We start from the raw sequence: 24,170 nt of genomic DNA, 5'->3' as shown, positions 1-24,170 counted from the left end.
TCTGTGTTGTGAGTGACATTGCACAGACAGAGGTGGTGGATGTGTTGACCTTGCAGTTTCCCTGTGTAGATATATGTATTTCTTGTCATATTTCCCCTCCCTCTGACTGTTTTCCCCAAGACAAACTGGTAGGTGTGTGAGAGCAATTCATACATTTCAAAACATTTCCTCTGTGTAAACAGTCATCATGATGAAAGACTTTGGCTGTGTCCTGTTTTGTCTTGAGTTCTATGTTTTAAAAAGTAATACTCCCTCCTCTGAAACCACTGCATTTCTCTGGACTTCAATCCACAGTTTCTTCTAAAACTAGTGAAGAAGAAGCAGCCGTTTCTATAACCTGAAGGGCTTTGGCTCCAATTATGCAATTATTCAGCATGTTTTAATCAGTACTTCATATTAACTCAGAGCACCCATACTTACCACCTAACATTATGGCAACATTGTAATAACATGAATAAAATAACGTTGTGGAAACTCCAGGAGGTAATGTAATAAAAACTACAATAATAAAATCCATAAGATGTTTTACATACATTTTACTTACAAGGACATGTAAAACGAGGTAACACTGTGGTCCTGCCCCAGTTATTGTACAGTGGTCTCTAGCCCTTATCCTGGAGAGCCCCAATACAGCAGGCTTCATAGGTAACCATTAAATCATCCATTTCTAGACATAGACACTGAATTGTGATCAGTGAAGCAGGTGTTTTAGTTCATTTTCTTTAGGGAAAAATACATTGAATAATATTTGCCTGTCAAAAACTAGAGTTCCCTTAACTGAACAAGTGACCATATGCATTTGATCATGTATCTTCAGTCTTTTTATATTTGGCGATAAATTATGACACATAAAACAAACTGATACTGATGTTCCCCAGGATCAGGGATGGAGACCAGTGGTGTCTGGGCTGGAGACAGCTGATTAGTTGATTGTTTGTACAATAAGAATAAGGCTATCCCACAACAGTACCATGGCAGTCAATCGGCCAATCAGACAGCCCAAAGACACGGTGCTCCGGCTCCTTGGAGAATAAAAAGCAGCCACCACAGGTACCCTCTCTCCTGGCTAGGCAAAGTAGGCGTAGAAGAAGATGTTGATGCACAGGAGGATGATGGCATTGATGCAGCAGAACCGGGCCCAGAATGGGTTTTCCCTGATGCTGTGGATGACAGGGGGGTTGGGGGCTGCTGCGGCTTGGTTAGACTGAGAGCCACAAAACGTCCTGCGGCTGCTGCTGCCGCCACCCATCCCCCGCCCACATGTCCCACGCCGTTCCGTCTCCCCACCTCGGAGAAAAACACCAACAGACACCAGCATGATGACGCAACACGAAGCGTAAGGGAGAATTTGAATTTCTAAATTTGGGGGGTTTGGAAGGTGGTGCATTGGAGGAAAATAGCCCCCCAAGGGAAAGCAATTGATGGAGAAACCACTGGGGTTGCAGATTTATCTACAGGGCAGCATGCATTAGGCATCAGTCTGGACAGGATCACATCTGAGACACAACTGAGATGCACGAGAATGAAAATCAATGAAAACCAACCATGATATAACTGCAGCACATATTGCCAGGGAAACTTATTTATAAAAAGTAGACTTGCTCATCTCGAATCATAACACAGGTGGTAAGCTAAGGGTTACCATTTCCTTTTCTATTTTTAAATGTATGCTGTGCAAATACCAACCCCCCTCCCATCATTCATACACACCTGGATTGTAACAAACCACACAGCACCACCCCACGCATAACGTACCATTAAATCCTCTCACATTGGCAGTCTTAAGGCACTGTCAATTGCCAGGATAGTAAACACCGCTGAAGTAGAGATCCTGACAGGTTTTGTACAAACAAAGGATGAGGCTTTCAAATACAGATTATTGCATACAATGGATGTAGGAATGGGGAATTAAAGAGCGCTCGTACTGTTTGGTGTTTGTTCTGTCGACTCTTCCACAGGAGACACTTTCTGCAGGGGGATATCGGGGTCGGGCTTCTCCTGGGTCAGGGTCCACCACGTCAGGTTTTTGATCTGAAACCAAATCAACTGTTCTCAGAGCCAATTCAAAAAGAGGAAGCTAACCCCCTAATGTCACCTGTCTCAGGGCATAAATATTGAGCCCACCTCCAAGTGTACACCCTTTTGAAAGTATGCCTCAGTACACTGGCAAGATAATTTGACAGATTTACTCTGCATGTACACTACCAGTCAAAAGTTTTAGAACACCCCAATTTTTCCAGTTTTTATTGAAATTTTAAGGTCCAGTGAATAACCTGAAATCATACAAAGGTAAGCGGTAAACAGCCAGAGGTTAACAAAAAAGTTTAGGTTACCAAAAACTGAAAAATAATGTACATTTCAGAGTTATATACTGTGTTACTATACCCTCTTAAGCATTATTTGGCAGTGTTACATGCAGCTCCTGTGCATAGAGGTTACACTGTATTCCTACAATGTGCACATCGTTTGAAAGCTTATTCTCTTGGCTACGGGCGTGTTTCATTCTCAAACACATCTGATTTACAGTTTCCGTGTCGCCCACCATCATTCAGACCCTACAATACCAAACGAGCACTATGGGTCGAATGGCCTCCTTTTGTTTGTAAACTTTCTTATGTTCTAACACTGACTCCCCCAGGCTCAGGGTGAGGGCACCAACCTGCTCCGCGGAGGGGGGTTCAGTGAGCAGGCTGATCAGCACTACCACCCCACTGGTCAGGGCACACAGCAATATGGCGAAGTGCAGGTAGTGGACACTGCTGAGCACAGAGGGCCGAGGGTCCAGCATGCCGCAGCGGGGGGGGGGGTATGCAAACTCCATGATCATACGGGTCAGACCTGCCGCCAGCCCAACCATCAGCCCCCAGAATGCCCCCTGAGGAAGAGAGAGAGAGAGAGAGAGAGAGAGAGAGGGGGAGGAGAGCGATATATATATATACATGCATGTCTGTGAATATGTACATACAGTTCTAAGTATTCACAACCTTTATACACACACCCTGCCTGCTCCAACAGCTAGAGTATGGAGGTTTCTCTGGGCTGAACCCGCATTGGACAAGACAACACTGATACATAATTATACTTTTAATTAACAAATGTGTTTTTACGTAAATAAAATACTGAATGGCACGTTTTCAAATGAAGGGCGTGAATGCATGACCTTAATCGTTTATCCAGAAGAAGTGTAAAATACAAGTGTATTTCTCTTTGCATTGTTCAGGTGCACAGTCCATGAGAGTAAACATGTAGGCAAAGCTTGAAAAACCTTGTCATGCTCCATTAAACTGTTCTGAATTGAACTGAATTTAATTAATTGGAGCTGAACTGCCATTTCAGAGAGAAAGAGAGAGGTCTTGAGATGAAATGCGGGATATCTAAACAGACACATAAGTATGTCTCCACAATGTGTATATATTCTGTATTTTTTTATGCATTTTTTACGAACACATTTTTGGACAGTAGTGCCTTTCTATAGTTGATTTAGATTTGTATAGACACAATAGATTGCATTTTTCCTTTGGCTGGTAAGATGTACATCTCCCCAGAGCATACTGCCCCACACCACACTTGTATTTCTTGAATACAGAAACCTATATCACGTACAGGAACCATCAATAGGCACTAAGCTAATCATCACCCCCAGGTTTATACAAGGCCCATAAAGGAGCAGGGTTTTGAGCCTGTGACTCTGTGTATGGCAGTCCCAGAAATACCTCTAAATCTTCAAAGAACTTGCGTGCCAGTCAGCCAGGCGCGATGTTTCTCATATTTGTGCTTAGAGGAATGTAATCTGTACAAGTCTGCCAAAACAGCCATTCTGAAATATAATTGTAAGTCTGTGCCACACTCAGTCTGCAAATAGGCCGACCTCCTCCAAGACGAGGGGAATATGAAACCCTTCACAGTGCTGGAGTATTTTGTGCAGCTTTTTTCCCCTGGCAGCCGCTGAGTGCTGCAGCCTTATGAACAAGCTTCCCACTGAAGATAACATAAGAACACAGCCGCTAAAAACAGCTGATCAATGCCCTCAGTTACCCACTTTAGCAGCACTAGAAAGAAGCTACACATGGACAGCATCCCATAATACTTCATAGTCACCAGGACACTTTTCCGGGATTTAAAAAATCACCTTTAAACTGGGAGAAATTACCAATTAAATGTGCACATTTGTTATTGCACGATTGTTGGCGCTGATCAGATTCAAAGAAGCCGGCTGATCCTTATTACTATTAACTGACAGTGGATAAACAGAGATGTTTACACCACAAAAACATTAAGTAATTCAAATGCAGACTTGTTTATAATTATAATGCTATATTTTGTATTGCTGTGCAGGGTAATTATTAAGCAACTATACAATGGTGTAAAGTGGATTTAAAATGTTAATGTCTTTCTGTGAAACAGTAGCTGCTCTCTGGAGACCATGGACCCACGTCACCTTAAGGTATCGGTGCCATTCCTTGATCTCTCCTCCCCGTGTTTAACCCTGCCTGCTGTCGGCTTGGCTAGAGCATTGTGTGGATGCTCAACACCAGGTGTGGCAGACACTGACGTAATGCAGGAGGGCAGCGCGTGTTGACTGATGGCAGCATAGTGTGATCAGTGCAAATAGCAGACACTGAGAGCTGCAGCTGCAGGTCAACCACAGCAATAAATAAACCTGTTTCTGACACACAGCTCATATCCTCTAGGGAAGCAATTCGTTTTTTTGTGTGTGTTTTTTTCAAAGCAGCAGCAGGGAGGAAACGCTTAGCATTCTTTTTTTTTCCAGCCATCTCAGTAGTTGTAATTACAACAAGTATGACATAAAAATAAGGGAATACAGAATAATTGGTGAACATGGCTTCTCCAGGGTGCGTGCAATGGAGGCTGAAGAGGAACACCAGAAGGATGTATCTAGGTCCCTGTTCTTTATTAAAACAGGATGTTGCTACTTTAGGAAGGGGAATAAATAATTAAACACTTCTTCAAAGTAGAAACAAAAAATCTATTAGGCCTAGCCAATGGTGGAATGAAATTTAATGAAGTGTGGAGAATCTCCTCATCCCATGGCATATTACAGTCAGGGGGAACAACCCCACCCTCCAGTGGCTGCAGTAACTTGTGGATTCCATTGCCCCTCAACCGTGAATTAAATTAATTAATGTAATTATTTATTTAAGCAGGAACAAAAACACCCTATTTTCCCAGGGGGCTCGTCAGCATTTTAGCCATAGTTGCTCTCAACTTGGACCATAGACCACTGGGACCAGGCTTGTCACAGATTGTCGCCCATGTGTTGGTTGGCTTTGGCAAAACTCCTTTGACTTACTGGGCATCTGTGACTTGTGCAGTATTATCAGTGAGAGCTACCCTGGCATCCTACCAGTCTCCCCTCTGGGTGTAAAGGTCAATTGAAAAGTATAACTTAATAAAAATAAATATAACAAAGCTGGATGAAGACCCCACCAAGATTTTCCATTTGCTTCTATCTACAGCTTCTCTTTTCCAGGTGAGCTCAAAAAGTCAACATTTATTTTGTTTTTATTTTTGCAAAAGAAAATTGTAATATGTAGTAGATTGTTGTCAGAACAAATTAAACCGAGGAAGACATGATTCTACACTGATAAAGTATGTGCTCTTGTTCAAACCCCGAAGGTTATTATGAAACATTTCATAATCAAACTGTTTTTTTTAATATACTTTTATTATTTCCCCCCATTCAAGCCAGTGTCACCTTATGACTGTAGCCACACATGTTCATTCAACCAAAACTCTTTGTATCCCAAAGGGTGGTCATTCATGACTATGAACAAAATTTGGAGGTGACATATATGGCCCTGTCTCACAGATCAAAGCAGGAAGACCCAGTTATCAAATCATACAGGATCTTTGTAAAAGGCACGGTGAAAGCATACACAGCAGGATTCACCAAACGTTCTCACAAAATAGCACAGTGAGAGTTCAGTGAAAGGTTTACATTGTCAGGTTCAATATGAGAAGGGGATTTGCAGTAAGCAATGGGACACAGTTTTACAACATTTAGTAACAGCCCTTCCTATTCACCTGAAGTTGTGGAAACATGTCATTGCAAGCTTAATACTTGTTTTCTGTTCTGTGTGTTTTCTTGTTGGAAACTGCTAGATAGTTGTCATGAGGTACCAATCCTGTATACAATCCCAAAGCCAGTACAGGAGGCATAAGTAAATTGTGTATGACAACATGGTTTCTTTAGCTGCCTACGTGTGTGTGTGCTCGGTGTAAAGAAATCAAATGTCACAGTCCATTGTGGAATCAATAGCCTAACTGGTGGCTACACTCTGTACACATTGCATTATTCATACCAAAATGTGAGTCATTGCCTGCTTACGCTTTCAAAAGATTTGCAAAGGCACATACCACTTTCCTCTTATTAACACCGTCTGTAGAAAGTTACAGGAAAAGAACCAGTAGGGCTGCATTGCAAGAAAAAAAAAAAAACTCTTATTCTTCCAGGAAATTCTTTCACTGAATTTCTTTCCTCTTGCTACATTTTATCATTTGAATCTTTACATTTTTCTGCTGAGATAAACAAATGCAGAACAAATCTTGCACCCTCCCCATAGAGCTTTAGAAATAAGTATATTATGAAGACAGCAGGTTTTCAGACTAGAACCAACACTTTGAGCTAAAAGAGCTACTATGAGTGGATAACAGAAAGGGAGCTAAAACTATACACAGCACCTTTTTTTGTTTACCCAAGACAAATGATTAATGACTGTGTCTTCAATTACACTCAGGAAGACACAGTGTACTCTCCCTACCACCTAGAGACGTCACAGGGCGAGACCATTCCGCTGCAGAGAATCATAAACTGGGAAGCATTTATAGACAATGTGAAGAGATGACAACCACAGACAAAAACATTACAAAAGTAAGTTAAAACATAAAGAGCTACCTTGACAATCCCTCTGCTTAACGTCTACTTACAACCCTTTCACTAACAGAAATTCACTGACTACATTGATGTCACGATGTATCTTTTTTTCAGTGCCTCTGTCTTTGTTTCCACGAAACTGGTGGATTTAACCAGTACTGAGATGTCACACTCACGGCTTCATTGGTCCTCCTCCAGAAGACAGCTAGAACGAAGATGGCAGTGACGGGTGGCGCTAGGTAGCTGGTGACAGACTGGATGTACACATAGAGCTGGCCGCTGTTGGCACTCTGCAGAATGGGGATCCACACAACGCTGATGGCCACCAGGATGACCGTGACAATCCTGCAACACCACAATCGGGGTTCAGCACACTGCACTGTGAACCACTGAGCCGCAGAGCAAACCACTGAACATTTAAACACAAGCCAGGTTACAACACAGCCTGTCTTGCTCATTGTTGACCAGTGCCTTACTGATCTCAGGATTCCATGCCGATATTTCTTGCTGGATCCCAGACATTGCATTTCAAAATACACGTCTTGGCAGCTCTCTCCAATTTAGAGCATCTGAGAGTGTCAATCAGTAAAAGCTGGAGGACAGCCCCATAATCCAGACAGCACTGGTTCCAATCGGTGTCATACCCAACTGTGGCCCATAGGTAACGCAGTCACACCCACCTGCCCACGAGCAGCAGCTCCTTCTCGCTGGCGTGGCTGCGGAACTTCTTCCAGATGTCCATGGTGAAGAGCGTGCTGCTGCTGTTGAAGATGGAGGTGAGGGAGGACATGAGGGCAGCCATCATCACGGCGATCATTAGCCCCCGAAGACCTGACCAAGGGAGGTGAGGGGCAGTTAGACACAGTGGAAGAAGGGAAATAGCAGTGAGACAGGAAAGGGCACCTCCATCACAAATACTGACCACAAAAGCCCACAGATAAGAGGACAGAACAGAACATTATCAGGGACAAATGCAAGTACGCCAGTCTTCTGCAAAGCTGTAAACATATGGTCAAACATATTTAATCTCAGTATTCCATAGCTGAGTTAAATCATTTAAGCCTGGCCACAAATTCATTATAGCCTTACCTAATCTTTTTGGTATATTGCATAAAAATAGTTACCCACTGTGGACAAGGGGGAGCAGAAGAAAAACGTACCACTTGGCAACAGCTCGATGACCAGCTTGGGGAAGGCGATGTTAGAGCAGCCCACTTCCGCACCACACACCTTGACACACTCCTCTGGATCCACACATCCCACTGAATCTGGAACACACCGCTGGGCTTGTTATTATTCTACTGTACAGCTAGATATCGTGGTATGAATTATATTGCAGTTCTGGTCATTAGCAAAGTTCTTACAGATGTCTGAAAAACCCCACTGTCTTTGGCTATATGTTTTTCTAATTGAACTCTCAATTACTGAATCGAAAGTGAAATTGAAGTAATCTAGGAACAGGACTGAAACCCCTGGATAAAGATATTGTCAGGCATGAGAGCAATGGTCACACAAAGCTGTAATCCGTGAGCAGAACCATGCAAAGCCAAACAGAACTGGAAACCTTTACATAATTTAACAAATATGTATATTGTTATTACTACTAATACTACAATAGTAACTATTTAAAGTATTCTGTACTAATGTCATTGTTAGTGTTTCAAACAGTTTCAATAATGCTTCAGAACAGGAGTCTGGCCTATTTCTGATACTGAAATTAATGAATGATGAAACCAATCATTAAACCTTTTCTGGAGTGTGAGAAAACAAAAGTAATTTCCAATATCTGTTTATATATATGTTTATCAAATATATGTTCATTCATAAACATAAGCCAGGGTTTTGCACTGGGTACACAATCAATTAACAATCAAATAATGCTAGAGTTACTGTCTGGGTTCCTTGCATTTTTCTATATTCTCCCCCAACAGACACAGTTTCAGCTACTATGAAAACAGAATTGACTGTCACAATACAGCTGTCTAGACACTCCCCCCTTCCACTACTGGATATTTCTGTGTAAGGAGGTTAAAGTTCAAAGTCCAGATGAGCAGTTTCACTTTGAGTCCAAACCAGTTTACCGTTTTCTATAGTGATACATTACTTTCCAGTGGATGGTCTTTTAACTGGGTGTCGTTGATTGTATCCTTTAGCCAAAAAATACAATAACTGCAGGAATGCATACTGAAATGGGTGGCGTTCATTCCACGGTTTTGTCTTGGAGAATGTTACTCAATGGGAATCTTTTCTTATTATAAATACCAGAACACCACTCAGGAGTATTTGGGAGATTAAACTGTATTTAAAAAGTTCTATCATCAAAAGCCAGGATAAAAAAAGACTTCAAAAATATGTTGTTGTTTTCTTGCTTAATTATTATTATACATTTGTATTAACATTCCAAGTCGAATATTTTAGATTGTAGTTGCTGTAAGGAATGTGGGGGGAAGCAACCAACTCATCATGGAAATGATACATTTTAGGTATCCAGTTTTAAGCATTTCTTTCTCGACGTTTGACTAGTACAACACTTGGGTCGATTGACCTATTTCCAGTGAGATGTTGCAAAGGTAATGCAGTCAGACGAGCCCGCACAGCGCTGCTGGATGAATCACCTTCCTGCGCCTGGATGCCCGGCGGCCCGGGCAGGGACAGGCGTGGGTTCAGGAATGGGGAATGTCTCCCTGGTCATGTGACCGGGGTGTGGCTGGAGGCGGGGCCGCAGACTCCCGCAGGAGACGCGCTGATCCAGTTCCACCTGAGCGCCGTCATGCGGGACACAAGCCGCGCCGGGAGGACAGGAGGCGGATGGTCGAGCACTAACTGGACACGCAGAACTGGAAAAGTCACGATGAATTGATCGGAAACACACAGCCGGCATATTTACACCGCCTTTTTTCCTGTTTTGTATGTATTTGTCAAGTTGTGTATCGGACGGCAGGAAAAGGGGACACGCTGAAGCCCGCTCCTTTGTTTTGCGGTTTAAACGTCTCTGGAACCGGCGTCCCTCTTTAACGTCTCTTCGGTCGAGTTGTGTTTTATTATAGCCACACAAGAGCCGCCTGTTTCGACGCAGACTGCAGGAGTTGTGAAGTGCCGTGCAATGGCTCTGTCCCAGGTCCAGTGCTTGGATGAGCACCATGTCAACCTGCGCACGAATGAGACCAAGCCCGAGTTCTTCTACAGCGAGGAGCAGAGGCTGGCCCTGGAGGCTCTCCTCACCGGCGGCCCAGACCTGTTCCTTAAAGTCATCGACAAACACAAAGTGCGCCCGTTTCTGTCCCAGCCGGAGCTGGAGGTGTTGGCCCGCAATGTGGAGCGGTACGAGCCGGGCTCCCACAGCGCCACGGACGCGGGGCCGGACGCGGGGGAGTCGGTCTCGCTGCAGTACTGGCCGGACCTCTCGGACATCACCTGCCCGGAGCTGGACATGGGCTGGCCGGACTGCGCGTCGTACCGGGGGGTGACGCGGGCCTACGTGTACACGCAGCCGCCCATGGAGGGGCAGACGCACATCAAAGAGGTGGTCAGGAAGATGATCGTCCAGGCGTCCAAGGTGTGTGTGTATCTCGGACAGATGTTATATAATGACCCAGTAAGGCGGGCAAGCCAGGGCAAAGCAGACCAATTGAAGCCATCGCTGTATATATTATCATAACAACTGTGATTAATAGTATTAGTAGAAACATCACACAATGTACAGTCTGCTGATCATACAGGGAGAAGCTTCACTGGCAGAGTTGTTACACTGTCTGTGTGTAGTCCACCTTATGTCACATTTCCACAAAAACTGAAATACAATACTATACCATATCAGCCATTTTTATGTTTTATTTTTGCTATTTCTTCCAAAATATCTGGAAACTCATTATCAACAGAATTTTCCATTTCCCCTGATGTTCACTGTGGGAAGTACTTATTGTATACTTCCTCACATTACTGTACTGCATTGCCTTCTTGTTGCTACGCATACACAGAGGGATGTATACCTTGAGCTGTGCCAATTAAATGCATATTTCAGCAGGCAAAGTTCATATCTATTCTACCCAGACACTTATGCATAATAAACTTACATAAGTAACTAGAGGCCGATGAAATAATAGATTTCTCTTTCTGTCAGATGTAGTTTCCAGATTCCTATTCCAGCCAATAGGATTTAAAAAGTGAATATAATTTTTTTTTTTTTTTTTTACGTCTGTAATACAATCCCAAAATGCCCTTTTGCTGAGTGAAAGATGTGTAGATTTCATGACATACATTAAATAAGTACATTCATCTTCAGGTTTAATTTTTTTTTTCTTCCCCCATGACACATGGGTTCTATTAACCCTTTCCCTTTTGGATTTTTCCTACCGCAGACGTGTAACACAGGACATTGTCTTTGCTATGAACCTCAGCCTGCTCCTCAGGCTATTGTCTGACTCAGTCTGACAAATGTGACTCGGCACAGTGATGAACTACTTAGTCATCAGTCGAAATAAAAAAATATTAGCAGAAAAAATAATGTATATATATTATTAAAACATGACTAATTCTCCATTCATGGACATTTACTGGATCAGCTAGGAGTCGCATCATTTCAGATTCTCACAGTTTGGCTTTTATAGCAGTTTCTTAGTCTGTTCAGACATCTAAAGGGCTAAATAGTAACCAAGTTTGATTTTTGCTAAAATCCAGCCACAAATAACAAACTTTAGATTTTTTGACTTTAGATTTTCCACAGATGGGGACATTGAACTTTGTTGAATAGAGCATTGACAACCACAGTCTAAGGCAGGCCTGTTGTTTCTCTGGTCTTGACAGGTAATCGCCGTTGTGATGGACATCTTCACGGATGTGGATATTTTTAAAGACCTTCTGGATGCCAGTTTTAAGAGGAGGGTGCCAGTATACATCATCCTAGAGGCCACTGGGATTCGGCACTTTCTGGACATGTGCGAGAGGGCGGGGATGCACAAAGGACACCTTAAGGTAAGGCTCAAAGTTACCGAAGCGATGCAACAATTGATCAAAATACCCGATTCTCATCACAGATGGAGATGAAAATATCTATTTCAGTCAACTGTGTATTGATTCATTTTCATAAAAAGGGGGCAAGCAGGTATGAAAAATTAGGCTGTCACAGAGAAGTAAATATAGGGACATTTTCAGGTGACATTTGTTGATGCTGAAGGCTGATGACAGCATATATTATTCAGACATCCCTGCCTTCAGAAACCCAGCCTTCCATGCAGTGTGACTAGGGCTCTGCACCGCTTATGGACATCTGATGTCAGTGTAAGATTTCTCGCAGTAGTCAAAATACAGTACAGAATTATCACTCTAGGGTAAAATGTCCATTTAATACAATCATAAAGTGTTCAAATAGGATGTTTACCAAGATCTCCCACCATGTTCCCTGAGAGCTAGGGCCCGAGTTTTGTGGCCCACTTTCCAAGGCTGCACTGCATTCCTTCCCCACGCTAGGTGGCCATGTGGTCTGCATCATTAAACCACTTACTGATGGATAATCTCACGATTCCATTAAACATCCCCATTAGTCTTTTTATTAGGGCGCATTGCTGCAACAGCTACGGACATTTATTTAAAAGGACATGCAGCCCTTTATTAAGTCTTAAGTCTTATTCAATATGTAAATCCATCATTTAAATGTTTAAGTTTACTAGTAGGAACACAATTTGTCAACAAAAGTTACAAAAAACAACACTGACTCCTGGAACAATTTATATAAAATATTGCTCATAACATCAATGCTGTAACATATATTACAAAGATGAAGCATAATAATAATGCAAGCTTGTTTGCAAGCACCACATTCATTGTAATTTAGTTTTATGAAAGAAAATGTCTTGTGCATTATATTCAAGCATCAGTTGGTTAACCCTGTTTCCTGTCAAAGATTGATGTTCTGTAAGAACTTAGCCATTAGAAGACACGCTTCTTTCAGCATCTACAGAATTGCTAGCAACTTTTAGACTTTCGTGTTAAATTGGTAAATTATTCTTCAGCTTTCATGCAAACAAAGTTTGAACTTTTCACACCTAAGCAATGTCAGTAGGTTGTTGAACATACAGTTTTAACTTTACACATCCTGTGTGAAAAGGGTTGTATTTGGAATGATATTCAGCAGCAGAATACCAGTCCCCCAGTTATGCAGTTTTGTCTCAGGTGGCAAATTTATGGGTAATGTACAGCGTTCTTCTTAAATTGCTTCTGTCAGGTAGTCTTTTAAATTTAGTTTTTTTGCTTGGGCAATTAATAAATAAATATTAATAGTTGCAACCAGCTTGCATGTCTGTGCATTACATGTTAAATGTATTGAATTTGGCGGTAAACTTTGAAGAAGTTAATTGTATGCCATGTGACTGGCATTATCGGAGACCAATCCAGTCACATTCATGTTAACGTTTCACAATGCCCTGTGCCACCGATGGCTAATATTACTTTCAGTTAGTAGGAATTCGACAGACCTTGGAGAACAAACGAAATATGCAAAACACACTGATCTTTTGCATCTGTGACTCGTCAGTAACTAGGTACATCAGACATCTTTACCAGTTGTGCAGTGTGCAAATCAGCAGTTTGGTGTAGATGTACCCTTTTAGTTGACCTGCTGTAGAAATTGCTCCTACATTTATTATGTTTGTTCAGAAATTCATGTAGTTTAGGATTATCTTTTTTATTTTCTTTTAATCCCCAGGGGAATATTAGATAAATCAAATGCCTCTGTCAAAACACAAATAACTTCTCTTCAGCTTTCATAACTTTCTTTCCCTTATGTTTTTACTGGAGGAGGCCGTTTAATAGCTGTCAATCTCAGCCTTTCATTTTATTTAATTTTTTTCCTGGTGATAAACATCATTGTTTACTTTTGAGTGTGGTCTAAAGGTAAATTGCAAGTTATAATAAGTTTAAATAAATTATACCCATGGGTGTAAAGAATACCAGATGTAGGCTATATTGTGTGCGTTCGCTCAATTAAATGCTTTTTGATTGCAATGTTTTTGAATCCATGTTTAGGTTTCAGTTTCATTTAACGCATCAATTTATTAAATTACCATTTAGACTAATCGTGAAATAAGTTTATATTTTTCAAATTCGTCAAAGTGCAATTTGATGATTTCTTAATTGTGAATTCAATTACTATAACTGGGGCAGCTGCAGGAACATCTAGGGCATAACAGTTGAGTTACAATTGGAAAATAAAACACAGGGCCCTAATTATAGCCTTTGAGAGACATCAAGCCTCCCCCTTTCCTCTGTTGCAGAAGATTTGAGCCCAGATCAGGGGCACTGAGGCACATTCCAGGAATGCTTTTAAGGCAAATGGGAATCCACTCCCGAGGAAAGATTTAGTTGCACAGTCCCGTGTATACAGCACATACCTTATGTTGGTACATATATATTATATACATGCATATATAGATCTGTAAATAGTGACAGACTGATATCAGGTTAAGATTATACCCATGACAACGCATGATGTGCCTATTGACAAAAGCAGCTTAGACTCTCAAACACAATTTACTGTGGGTACCCCCTCCCAATCATGTATCCCAAGGGCCAAGGGTGAACTGGTCCCATTGCCAGGGTAGGAGAGCAGGCCCTAGTACCAGGCAGGATGACCCACTGCATTTCTAACTTAGCTCCATGGCAATTTCCCTGCTTCCTCCCATCATTAGTGTTTAAAGCTTGACTGCTTTATAGACAGATAAGAATCATAAATGGTGTAGACAAATGGAATTATACTGCAGGTTTAACCATTTGTAATGCCGCCAACAGATTATCCGGTTTTCTTTTTCGCTTTTTCATAAGCAGCAGTTGTGGTAATATACAATAGTGTTTACACACAAAAAAAAATCATGATAAAGGAAAAATATCTAAAAATGTCGGTCAACTTTCTCGATTGTCATGTGTCTGTGCTTTCAAGGTAATGTTTTGGCGAAGTTGAGAAAAGAGGCGTCTGTAATTTCTCTCAAGCCTGGCAGTGGACACACCACTGATTTTATCACTGATTGCATCTCTAACACAGAAAACACAGTTGAATTCTTGCCATGGTGAATAGACCAGTCAGATTTCAATACAGCGATGACAAAAAAAAAAAAAAAAAAACACGAAAGAATTTGTTTAGTTTTTTTATGGCGAGATCTCTGCTCTGTAAGCTATTGTCATGTGTCCATTGATCACAGCTCCTAGTTAATGACTGTGCTGACTCTAGCCACTTTATTGCTTAACCAAACATTTTAGCAGACAGGCAGTGAAATACAAACGCAATCACAACAGTTTCTACTGACACAATGTTTATCAGTTTTCTATGGCAGTTAGATATAGCAAACCACACAGACCTCTTCACCCCGGCAGTGTAATGCATGTGTTGTGTAGCGGTTTCGAGGGCTTAACTAAAGAGGAAAATTCTCAATTCTAAAGTCCACCCACCCTGGTACTTTTGTGGTTTCCTGGCAATTTCTACAAGGTACAATGTTGACCCAGATTTATTTTTGTAGTACGAGATCTTTATCCTCAGAAATATTTTGTTAAAAAAATGAAGGCTCCCTACCCCCCCCTCGTTGTTATCTACAGACTGAAAAATAACAGGGCATTTTCAAAGGTCACTGGTGACCTGTATTTTAGCACTTCAAATTACCTTGTATACAAACACTTTATGCCTATCGCTCAGTAATCATAACAAACTTTAATCATTACTACATAAACAAGGCATAAAACAAACATGCTGCTCTTTATTTTTACCTTGAGAGAGCCGATTAATCTGTCTGTAGAAAACACAGACCTGTCTGATGTAAAATCTCGTAAACTCATCCAACATATTGAAAGAGCAGAACCAGCAAAATCGAATACTGTGTTTAAACTGGCAGTTCTTAAAATGGCTCTGCAACGACTTAGAATGCAAACGCTACATTTAAACCTAAGCCAGCCTAAAATCCGACATAAAACCGGCCTTACCGAGAGGTGACCGCGCAACATCTTGGAGCCATCCTAACCGCAGCGTAAACACAGCCAGCCTTAACGCAGCTCACGCACAATGTGGGTGTCACTAGGCAATGCCTCCATGATTTCTGCATCATTATAGGCAATTCCTCCAAGCAGAAGAAAACAAAACAACAAAACTATTACTAATTTCTCTAATCATTAACTGTTGTATTTGGAGAGAACTTATAAACCATTGTTTTGTTCACAATTTTACAAATAAAACCTTGGTAAATATGCTTTTGAGTTAATTTGATTGTCAGATACATTCATATACAACTATCTAAATACTTTAAAGTTTATGTTTATGTATTTGTTTTAAGGGACTGCATTTACATTTGCATTTATACTGCATCTAGTTTTTACAAATTCATTTAATTTGATTTGATTTCAAACATTTCATGGAGGTATATTCAAACACTCCACACAAGGGAGGTTTGTGTCTGTATTTACATCCAAATCATTTCATTTTCTTCTCGATTTAAATGACTTATAGTTGTCAATGTGTGCAAGAAGGGTACTGTTGCCTTAAACATGACCTTTTGAAAGCAAAGTTTAGGCCACAATGTAGACCTGGGTCAGTTTTCAATCTGTTGTCTTTTATCTCCTTTTTTATACATTATTTTGCCGCTTTCGTTGGCTCATGGTATATACAATAGGCGCTTTTACATTGCCATTGTTGATCTGGATTAAATTCATCGGAACATTTGATCAGGATCAGTGGTGTCGCAGCTACACTGACATTTGATCAGGACCAACTAAGCAGCCTCAGGGGCCCTCGCATGCACACATGCACGTCAGTCAAAACTTAATTATATGTATATATTAAATCAGTCCTTTAGAACACAGAGCTAGATCAAAAACTGTCTTTGTATCTCGTAATTAGTCTAACTAGTAAAACCAACATATTTGCATGTTTTTTCACATCCAAAGCATTTGAAATAAAAATATAATCTATTTGCTAACATCAAATAACAAGCCTTAGTGTAAATTTAAACTATTTTAAGGGAAGTGTTCTCTTATCTGCTTCACTGAAACGAAGGGTGTTTGTCTGCCGCCTGCCTTTAAAACAAATGCAGCCGCAGTGCATACCTGGACTTGAGCCGGTCGAGCGTTTGCACTGCCAGGATCGAATGCCACCGATGCCATTTCTGATTGGGATTAAATGTAGTGTATTATTTTGGTATACCTCTGTCTTTGGGGAAGGAGAAATCTCATCATTAGTGGCAGGCAATTTATGAAGTCTCCCAGCACGTATTAGAATTAGGAGGTTCGCACTTGAGTCATATGGCTTGGGTCCATCCGCAGTGTAAGCACAATACAGGATGTCGATTACAATCTTGCTGGCAGTCGGACCAAAGTCACTTTAGGTCCAACCTGTCAGTGTAAATGCAGCATAAAACTGATCAGAATAAGACCATACAAGCATTTTTACTGGGGGGGGAGGCTGAAAATGAGGGGAGTCCTCCTTGAATAGCTCAACCAGTTTAAAAAAAAAAATAATAATAATAATGGTGGACTGAGTTAACATACTGTCATTTTCAGATTCATAAAAAATAAATGTATATATTTAAATAAACAAAGAATACATATTTTATGTATGCATTTCTTTTTTACTTAGAACCTTCGAGTGCGAAGCATCGGAGGGACTGCGTTTTACACTCGCTCCTCCAAGAAGGTGCACGGCCAGCTGAGTCAGAAATTCATGTTTGTTGACGGGGACCGGTCCATGTCAGGCTCCTACAGGTAAGCATGGAAGGGTGGGGAAGATATTGCACACCAGCACAGACTAACTGGTAAAGAGCACAACATACTTTGCCAATGCAAGTTTCTGCTTGACTGTTAACCACCATTTTAATGCCTTCATTCCTGCTTTAGTTCTGCTGGTGTGTACATTCTAGCTCTAGGTGTGGTGGAAATTAAAACTCTGCTGCTTTTTTTTTTTTGGTTATAGCTTTACCTGGACGGCCTCTAGGCTGGACAGGAATGTCATCACTGTGCTGTCAGGCCAGGCTGCGGAGACATTTGACAAGCAGTTCCAGGAGCTCTACTTGATATCCACTGGAGTGAACCTCAGCAAAATTAATCTGGAGGAGGAGCCCGAGCCCGAGCCCCTACCACAGGTGGTGCCTCCCCCTGCGCCCTCCGCTGCTGTGGCACGGAAACTCATCAACCCCAAATACGCCCTAGTTGCCTCCAGCAACGTGGAAACGGGGAGTGGGACATCGTCCGAGAAGAACAGCGTAAAAAACATGGGCAACAACCTACCTGTGAAGAAAATCAAAGCTCACCCGGAACCAGTAGAGCCCCCTCCTCTCCACCCAGGGCTCATTCACCTGGAGCGAGCCAACATGATCAGCTACCTGCCCATCTGGCCTGAACCCGACCCCCCCAGCGATGTCATTGGTTTCATCAACATCCGAGACTCCAACAAGCCCATGCAGGCGCACCTCATGCGCTCCGAGCTGTTCGAGACCTCGCAGGCCATCCGCTTCAAGACACCGTTTGCCCTGGCCGAGGACAAGCTTCCCGAGAAGGCAACCCTTCGCCAGCACAAGCAGTCCTCCTTCGACCGCACTGCCACCGTGCTGGAGAAACTGCCCTCGCCGTCACATCCCCAGAGCACTCCGGACAAGCCGGCAGAGAGCCCGCAGCCCCAGAAACAGTCACCTGCTGCCCTGAACGGCCACGAAAAGGCAGACGCACCAACCCCACCTGTACCCAAGCCGAGAACAGTTCAGCTGGTGATTAATGACGGCAAAGCTCCAGAGGTTATTAGCATCGTTAACAAGCCTATCACAGAGCTGGAAACCCTGTCGACGCCTCACACCGCTCATGGCCAGGGCCTCTTGCAGAACCCCATCTCTATTGAGAAAACAGATGATCTGGACGCAGCCAGTGCAAATATGCAGGATCATGCACGAATCACCGTGAAGCAGACAGATGGAGTGGGAGTAACCGTCACTGATGTGAATAGCAATATAAGGGACTGCAAAGAGGTTCCCGGTATGCCCCAGATCGAGTCAAACCTCTCTTCGACATCTGAGGAGTATTTTGAGTGCAATGAGTCGGGGAACATTGAGTCGAGGATAGAGCTCATTGCCAACGGTTTGGACTCCATGCACATGGGATCGGGGCGCCTGGAGGAACACAGGCACCCAGACCCACTCAACTGCATGGCCCGGCTCTCCCAGTCACTGGTTGACCTGCGCCCAGAGTCCAAGCAGCAGGTAGAAAATAAGGAGGTGCAGAACACCAAAGCCCTGGAGGACATTCGCAAGGTGCTGGAGAAAAACCAGAAACAGGCTTATCAGGGCCAATATTACCCCGATGGCAAGAAGGTAGGTTTCCAATTGAATGACTCCAGACCTAATTAACAAATCAAACTAAATAAAATGCTGGGTGTACTTGGTTTTGGCAATATTACTGTTTAGAAGGTATAGCTTATAATTACCCTTGGAATAACTGCATAATGACACTGGTTTAAGTCGGTAATGCACAGACAGCAGTATGTTGCGCAGGACAGTGGGAGACAGAAGGCAGGTTGGTTCACATGACATCTCCCCCATATGTTTAATGCTAACTGATATTTTAACTTATATTATTTTATAGATCAGGATCATGAAACAATCTTGTAGGTATATCAAGCTATATACTACAGCAAAATGCTCCGCTCATTCAAACATTTTCATAAAACATTGATCACCACTTAAAGTTAATACCTATTTTTCCTAATAAGGAAGAAATGTTGAATCATACATTTTTCAAGACACTTATCTAAAAATGTTTTTAAAGCAAATTAAATGTTTTGGACTATTGGGTGTTGGATGAGGGGTGGTAAATGAAATGTTTTCTGAATACAGCACATTGATATTCATAGCTACTACTTAATCAGAGGTCAGTATGAACCTACTTAAATGTAATTTCTTAGTGTTTTGCCGTGTTGTGAACGTGTTTACACTAGGTACACACAGCTGCCTTGTCCGTTCCTGCAAAGCACCTATCAGTGTACAATGGCTTTGCACATATGTTGCCCGGTGGCGGTAGAGGTAGTACCATGTTACATAGGCTTTGACAGCTCAGGGTGTTACCTGGGTAGAGGGCTCTGCTTATCATCCCAGGCAGGATAATAAAGATCATGGGCAGCATCTTGAGGTAACTGGCCAGGATTGATGCTCCCTTGGCATGGCTGAGATTCTTGGCAGACAGGGACCTTTGGACGATGACCTGTAACACAAACAAGTCTGGTCACTATTGAGAGTTGCCAGACAGGACCTCACAAAATCACAGTAGTTGCTTTATAATCACACACAATGCAGAGAGTCCAGAACTATCTCTTCCATTTCCAGTGAAAGTACAGTCATCCCAGGAGGGAACCAGGTGGAAGGATGTTCGATCAGCATTTATTTAGTCTGAATAATTTTGCATTTAAAAAAATTGCACATTCAATTTCAAAATCACACATGTGCCTATAAACTACTATACAGAAAGTATCAATTGGGGAACAGAGCTTAAAATGATTGCCCCTTTTAGACCTCAAACCTCAGAAGAACATCAGTATCCCCATGCCTAGTGTCTATATAAGCTTTGCTTTTTCACAATGCACACAGTGACCAACACAAGTCTTCTCTCTTGCTCTTTCACAGCTGTATCAGGTGATGTCCAGATCTCCCGTCAGCACGATTCGCTCCGATCGGGAGTCTCAAAGCCGGGGACCGGTGAGGGTGGTGATTGCCAAGCCTGGCAGCTACCATCGGCCCACCAAGACTGCAGCGCCTGTCATCGGGGGACACAAGTACTGGCAGAGCAAGGCCCTCAACCATATCAAAGCTGAGTCAAGTTACCCTACCTCTCGAGGGAGATTAGCCAGTGGTCGTAACTCCCCCAACAGGCAACAACTGGTCAACAGCTCCCAGACTCCCTTTGGCATCTCCTTGGCAAAACTCTCTCAGGTCAAACACCTGCAGAGGAGGCTACCTGCAGCCTCTATGGGCACCCTTCCTAAAAAGACTGCTCTAGGACACAAAGCTGTCTAGTAACCAGACTGTGTGGTAACCCAGCCCCCTCCAGGAAGAAAAAAAAAAAAAAAAAAAAAAGAGGACTTCTCAAATCGCCTCATGCATAGGAACAGGGTATCTCTTCTTTCAGATGCTGAATCTCGTTTTAAGGGATGTTTCATGTTTTTTGTTATTCCCTGCTTTTGTGGGGGGGTTTTCTTCCAGGCCAGTATTTTGACCTTGTCCTCACTCAAGGATAACTGGTTGAGAAGAGAGACAATATTAAGTCTGAAATGGTCTCTTTTAGACTACTGTTGATTGATTTGCACTTCCCCGCCTCCTCCACCTCTGCTGTAGCCTAGTGGATGGGGGTTGAGGAGGTGTGGAGGTCAGGTGACCAAACATGCAGGGGTGGGCACTTGCCTGATCGGTGCACCAGTACCACGTGGCGAGGATGGTGAGACCAAACGTCATGCCGGTCCAGGGGAGGTCACCAGCCACGGGGTCACGGAACAGGTGCATGGCGTCAGCGCGGGGCAAATGGCACGTGGTGTTGGGGATGATCTTAGAGGGGATTGCCTTCAGGTAGACCTCCTCCAGGTTCTGGTAGCCACCAATCCTGTTAAAAGCTGCCAGCAAGTAAGGTCGGAACATGACACTGGGAAAAGCCGATAACCTTACATGAGAATCTGTCGTTTACACTACAAAATGGATATACTGAGCTTGGTTATTTTTCTTAAAGGGAGACCTGCACACATCAGAGTCACCGTTGATAAACAAAATGTTAAACATTCTCTGCCTCCCTCTCTACAGTGCACTTTTTCTAACCTCACTCGTGATTGGTAATGAGTGTTTCTTATTGAATATCTTTTCCTCTTCAGTGAATCCTCGGAAGGGCTAGGAGAGATGGCTGGCCTTCTCCGTCATGTTTAAGTCCTGATATTCCAGTCCTTCATTCCCACTCAAATGCACTTTGTCCCAGGAAGAAAATACAAGGCAAAAACAGACTGCACATGATGAACTGAGAGCTTTCAATTTTCCCCTTGTGGTTCTAATTGCCGGTCTAATTAGTTTACCCATACAGTGGATAACATGGACACAGTGGAACATGGGGAAACACCTAATGTATAACTCATTAAGCATCAGAATCCCCCTTCATCTTCTGAGTCATTTCATTATGGAAGAGCTAAATCCTTTACATAAGTATGGCCTGCCTCTCGGCTCTGAATAAATACGAAATAAATAGACATAACAGGGAGATACGCATATACATGGGGAGCTGCCTGCTATGTTTACAAGAGAAGCTGACGTGTTTGAGGAGAAAAGACGGAGAAACTCGACAAGCTGAAACGCAGGCTTTGGGAAGTGCCTCTCCTATTGTGTCAGTTCAGCTATTGGATATTTGTCAGATTAAGCAGTATTTTTCTATCTCTTATCACACTGTGCCTTTCCAACTTCTGGAAGCCTGTTGCCTGACTGTTTAAAAGCAATCCAAAGGGTCATTGCGATGGGGGTATAAATTAATTTGGTTAGACCCACATTGGGGTCAAATGCATTGTAAAATCAAATGTATTTCAAATTGTGATTTATTTATTTTTTGCTCCTGCAGATGCAAATGTGATGTCCTCACTACTAAAAAAAAATGTAAACATGTGCCTTATTTTACAAATTGTGATACCGTAATACTTGAAAGCAGTGTGAGAAGATTTAAAACCATTGCAATGGAGTTGAAGGCATGGCACTTGATATTGAAGTGTGGTTTGCAGCTCTCATCTTGATAAATAGGGGTCATGCAGGCGAATATAGCCATTGTAAATGATTGAGTAGTATTCCCATTATTTTACATCTTAAATATATTTTATTTTATTCTGTCAATAGCTGATGAAATTAAAAAGTGAACTTTTGGTTTTAAATGTATTTAACTGCAAGTGTGTTTGTGACCCCAGGTCTGGCTAGACTGCTCTTAAGCCCCTGCTCTTACAGCTGATGGGCAACAGTTTGTTGTTTCTCGGATGGGACCCAGGATTTGTCAATACAACCCTCCTATCATCTTTTCCCTTATACTGTTGAACAGTATTTGGATTGGACTGTATGGCACACACTGAACAAGCATGTTGCCACAGGATCTCTATGCATCAGCAAGATCCTGGGAAATAGTGATACATTTGTGAAAACCTGGCTGTCAGTCCATAACCTCGTGTTTAAAGGTGGTTTGGTTTTAAATCAAGTCAGTCCTATGAAAGCGATATAGAGACTTACTAGCTTAACCCAAAATCTCCCTCCAAAAGATGACGTCATGTCCATTCTGCAATTGACATTGGTAATTTAAAATCCCCTAAAAATCAAGGCTAACTTCATTAATAGCAGGATATATTATGTACTCTGATGCATTTAATAGTTTTTGGAATTTAAAGAGCCTGTCTTTTGTATGTATTTCAGTTAGGTATTAGCAGTGATAAATATTTGTCTACCATTTGTTTATTTAAGTCTGTTTATGTAAGCTTTTGGTGAAAAGGCATCAGGCAGAAAATATCTTAATGGATATTCTATAAGCCAGTAAGTTGATTTAATCATCATTTATTAAATCCACTTCATGGGGAATGGTTTGATTCAACTCCTTGTGGTTTCTTGCCTGCAAACTCGCTCATCAGGTCATTCGGATCCAGACGTGAGATTCAGAGGGTCTAAAGCTTTCCGCTGTCTGATTTTCACGACTGGAGATTTTCTTTCTATCTTTGCACAAAGGGTGTGTCTCCTACCCAACCCTGTGACCCAGATAAGCTGCTAAACCTCGACACACCTCAGTAAACATTCTCGGTCCAGAGTGACACATGGCAACAGTCCGTTTACACTGCTTTGGGGTTGGTGCAGATCCATTAAACTATAGAACAGTTTAACTTAAAATATTTTGTAATGTGTTAATATCCATTTGTAAATATTAATATAAGTTGGATTAAATAAATGTGAAAAAAAATGATATCCTTTCTTCTCTGGTATGTTCAGGAAGTCTCAGTTTTGTTGATGTCTGAGTTATATAACACTTTTTTTTTTTTTTGCACAAGTGTTATAAACAACAACACCTTGTGTGCGTTTAGAGCAGGAAAGTGGAGAATCGCATTTTATCTATTTATCTAGCTTTCCTTCTGTGTAATCAAACCGTGTGTTCAGCAGTTTAGTTTTAATGCATTTCAAATCTCCATTTAAAACCGACCCAACTAGGCTTGCTCCTATTCAATAATGACTCTTCAGAAGTGCAGAAATTATGGTCACAACTAATTGTTTTGCTTAAGCAC

General features: G+C 42.0%; 2 protein-coding genes across 3 annotated transcripts in view; one reads left to right on the top strand and one right to left on the bottom strand.

The window, feature by feature from the left end:
• Window positions 1-521: 521 nt before the first annotated feature.
• Window positions 522-24,170, bottom strand: part of slc5a10 (solute carrier family 5 member 10) — a 37,328-nt gene continuing 13,679 nt past the window's right edge. The window contains exons 8-15 of one of the 2 annotated variants that reach the window (XM_066690381.1): window positions 21,301-21,506; window positions 19,972-20,107; window positions 8,056-8,163; window positions 7,576-7,726; window positions 7,072-7,240; window positions 2,660-2,875; window positions 1,926-2,031; window positions 522-1,287 (exon numbers count right to left, since the gene is read on the bottom strand). In XM_066690381.1, the coding sequence (XP_066546478.1) occupies window positions 1,067-1,287; window positions 1,926-2,031; window positions 2,660-2,875; window positions 7,072-7,240; window positions 7,576-7,726; window positions 8,056-8,163; window positions 19,972-20,107; window positions 21,301-21,506 (1,313 nt within the window). In that variant the 3' untranslated portion in view covers window positions 522-1,066. The remainder of the gene's footprint in view (window positions 1,288-1,925; window positions 2,032-2,659; window positions 2,876-7,071; window positions 7,241-7,575; window positions 7,727-8,055; window positions 8,164-19,971; window positions 20,108-21,300; window positions 21,507-24,170) is intronic. The other variant, XM_066690382.1, reaches the window with a different exon arrangement.
• LOC136713290 (protein FAM83G) lies at window positions 9,031-23,854 on the top strand. The gene is made up of 5 exons (XM_066690380.1): window positions 9,031-10,451; window positions 11,699-11,866; window positions 17,502-17,626; window positions 17,835-19,221; window positions 20,527-23,854. Exons 1-5 carry the CDS (start codon window positions 9,999-10,001, stop codon window positions 20,914-20,916), a joined length of 2,523 nt encoding a protein of 840 aa, XP_066546477.1. The 5' UTR covers window positions 9,031-9,998; the 3' UTR covers window positions 20,917-23,854.

This window comes from Amia ocellicauda, chromosome 17 (assembly GCF_036373705.1).
Source record: "Amia ocellicauda isolate fAmiCal2 chromosome 17, fAmiCal2.hap1, whole genome shotgun sequence".
Classification (NCBI taxonomy): domain Eukaryota; kingdom Metazoa; phylum Chordata; class Actinopteri; order Amiiformes; family Amiidae; genus Amia; species Amia ocellicauda.
The sequence above is the reverse complement of the archived record's forward strand: the minus strand, read 5'-3'. Positions and strand labels throughout refer to the sequence as shown.

Excerpts from the sequence above, each read along its gene's own strand:
- LOC136713290 (XM_066690380.1), top strand. The coding sequence starts at position 9,999 with ATGGCTCTGTCCCAGGTCCAGTGCTTGGATGAGCACCATGTCAACCTG. Across the intron at positions 10,452-11,698 it reads TGATCGTCCAGGCGTCCAAG|GTAATCGCCGTTGTGATGGA; the intron begins GTGTGTGTGTAT and ends TGGTCTTGACAG. Across the intron at positions 17,627-17,834 it reads TCCATGTCAGGCTCCTACAG|CTTTACCTGGACGGCCTCTA; the intron begins GTAAGCATGGAA and ends TTTTGGTTATAG.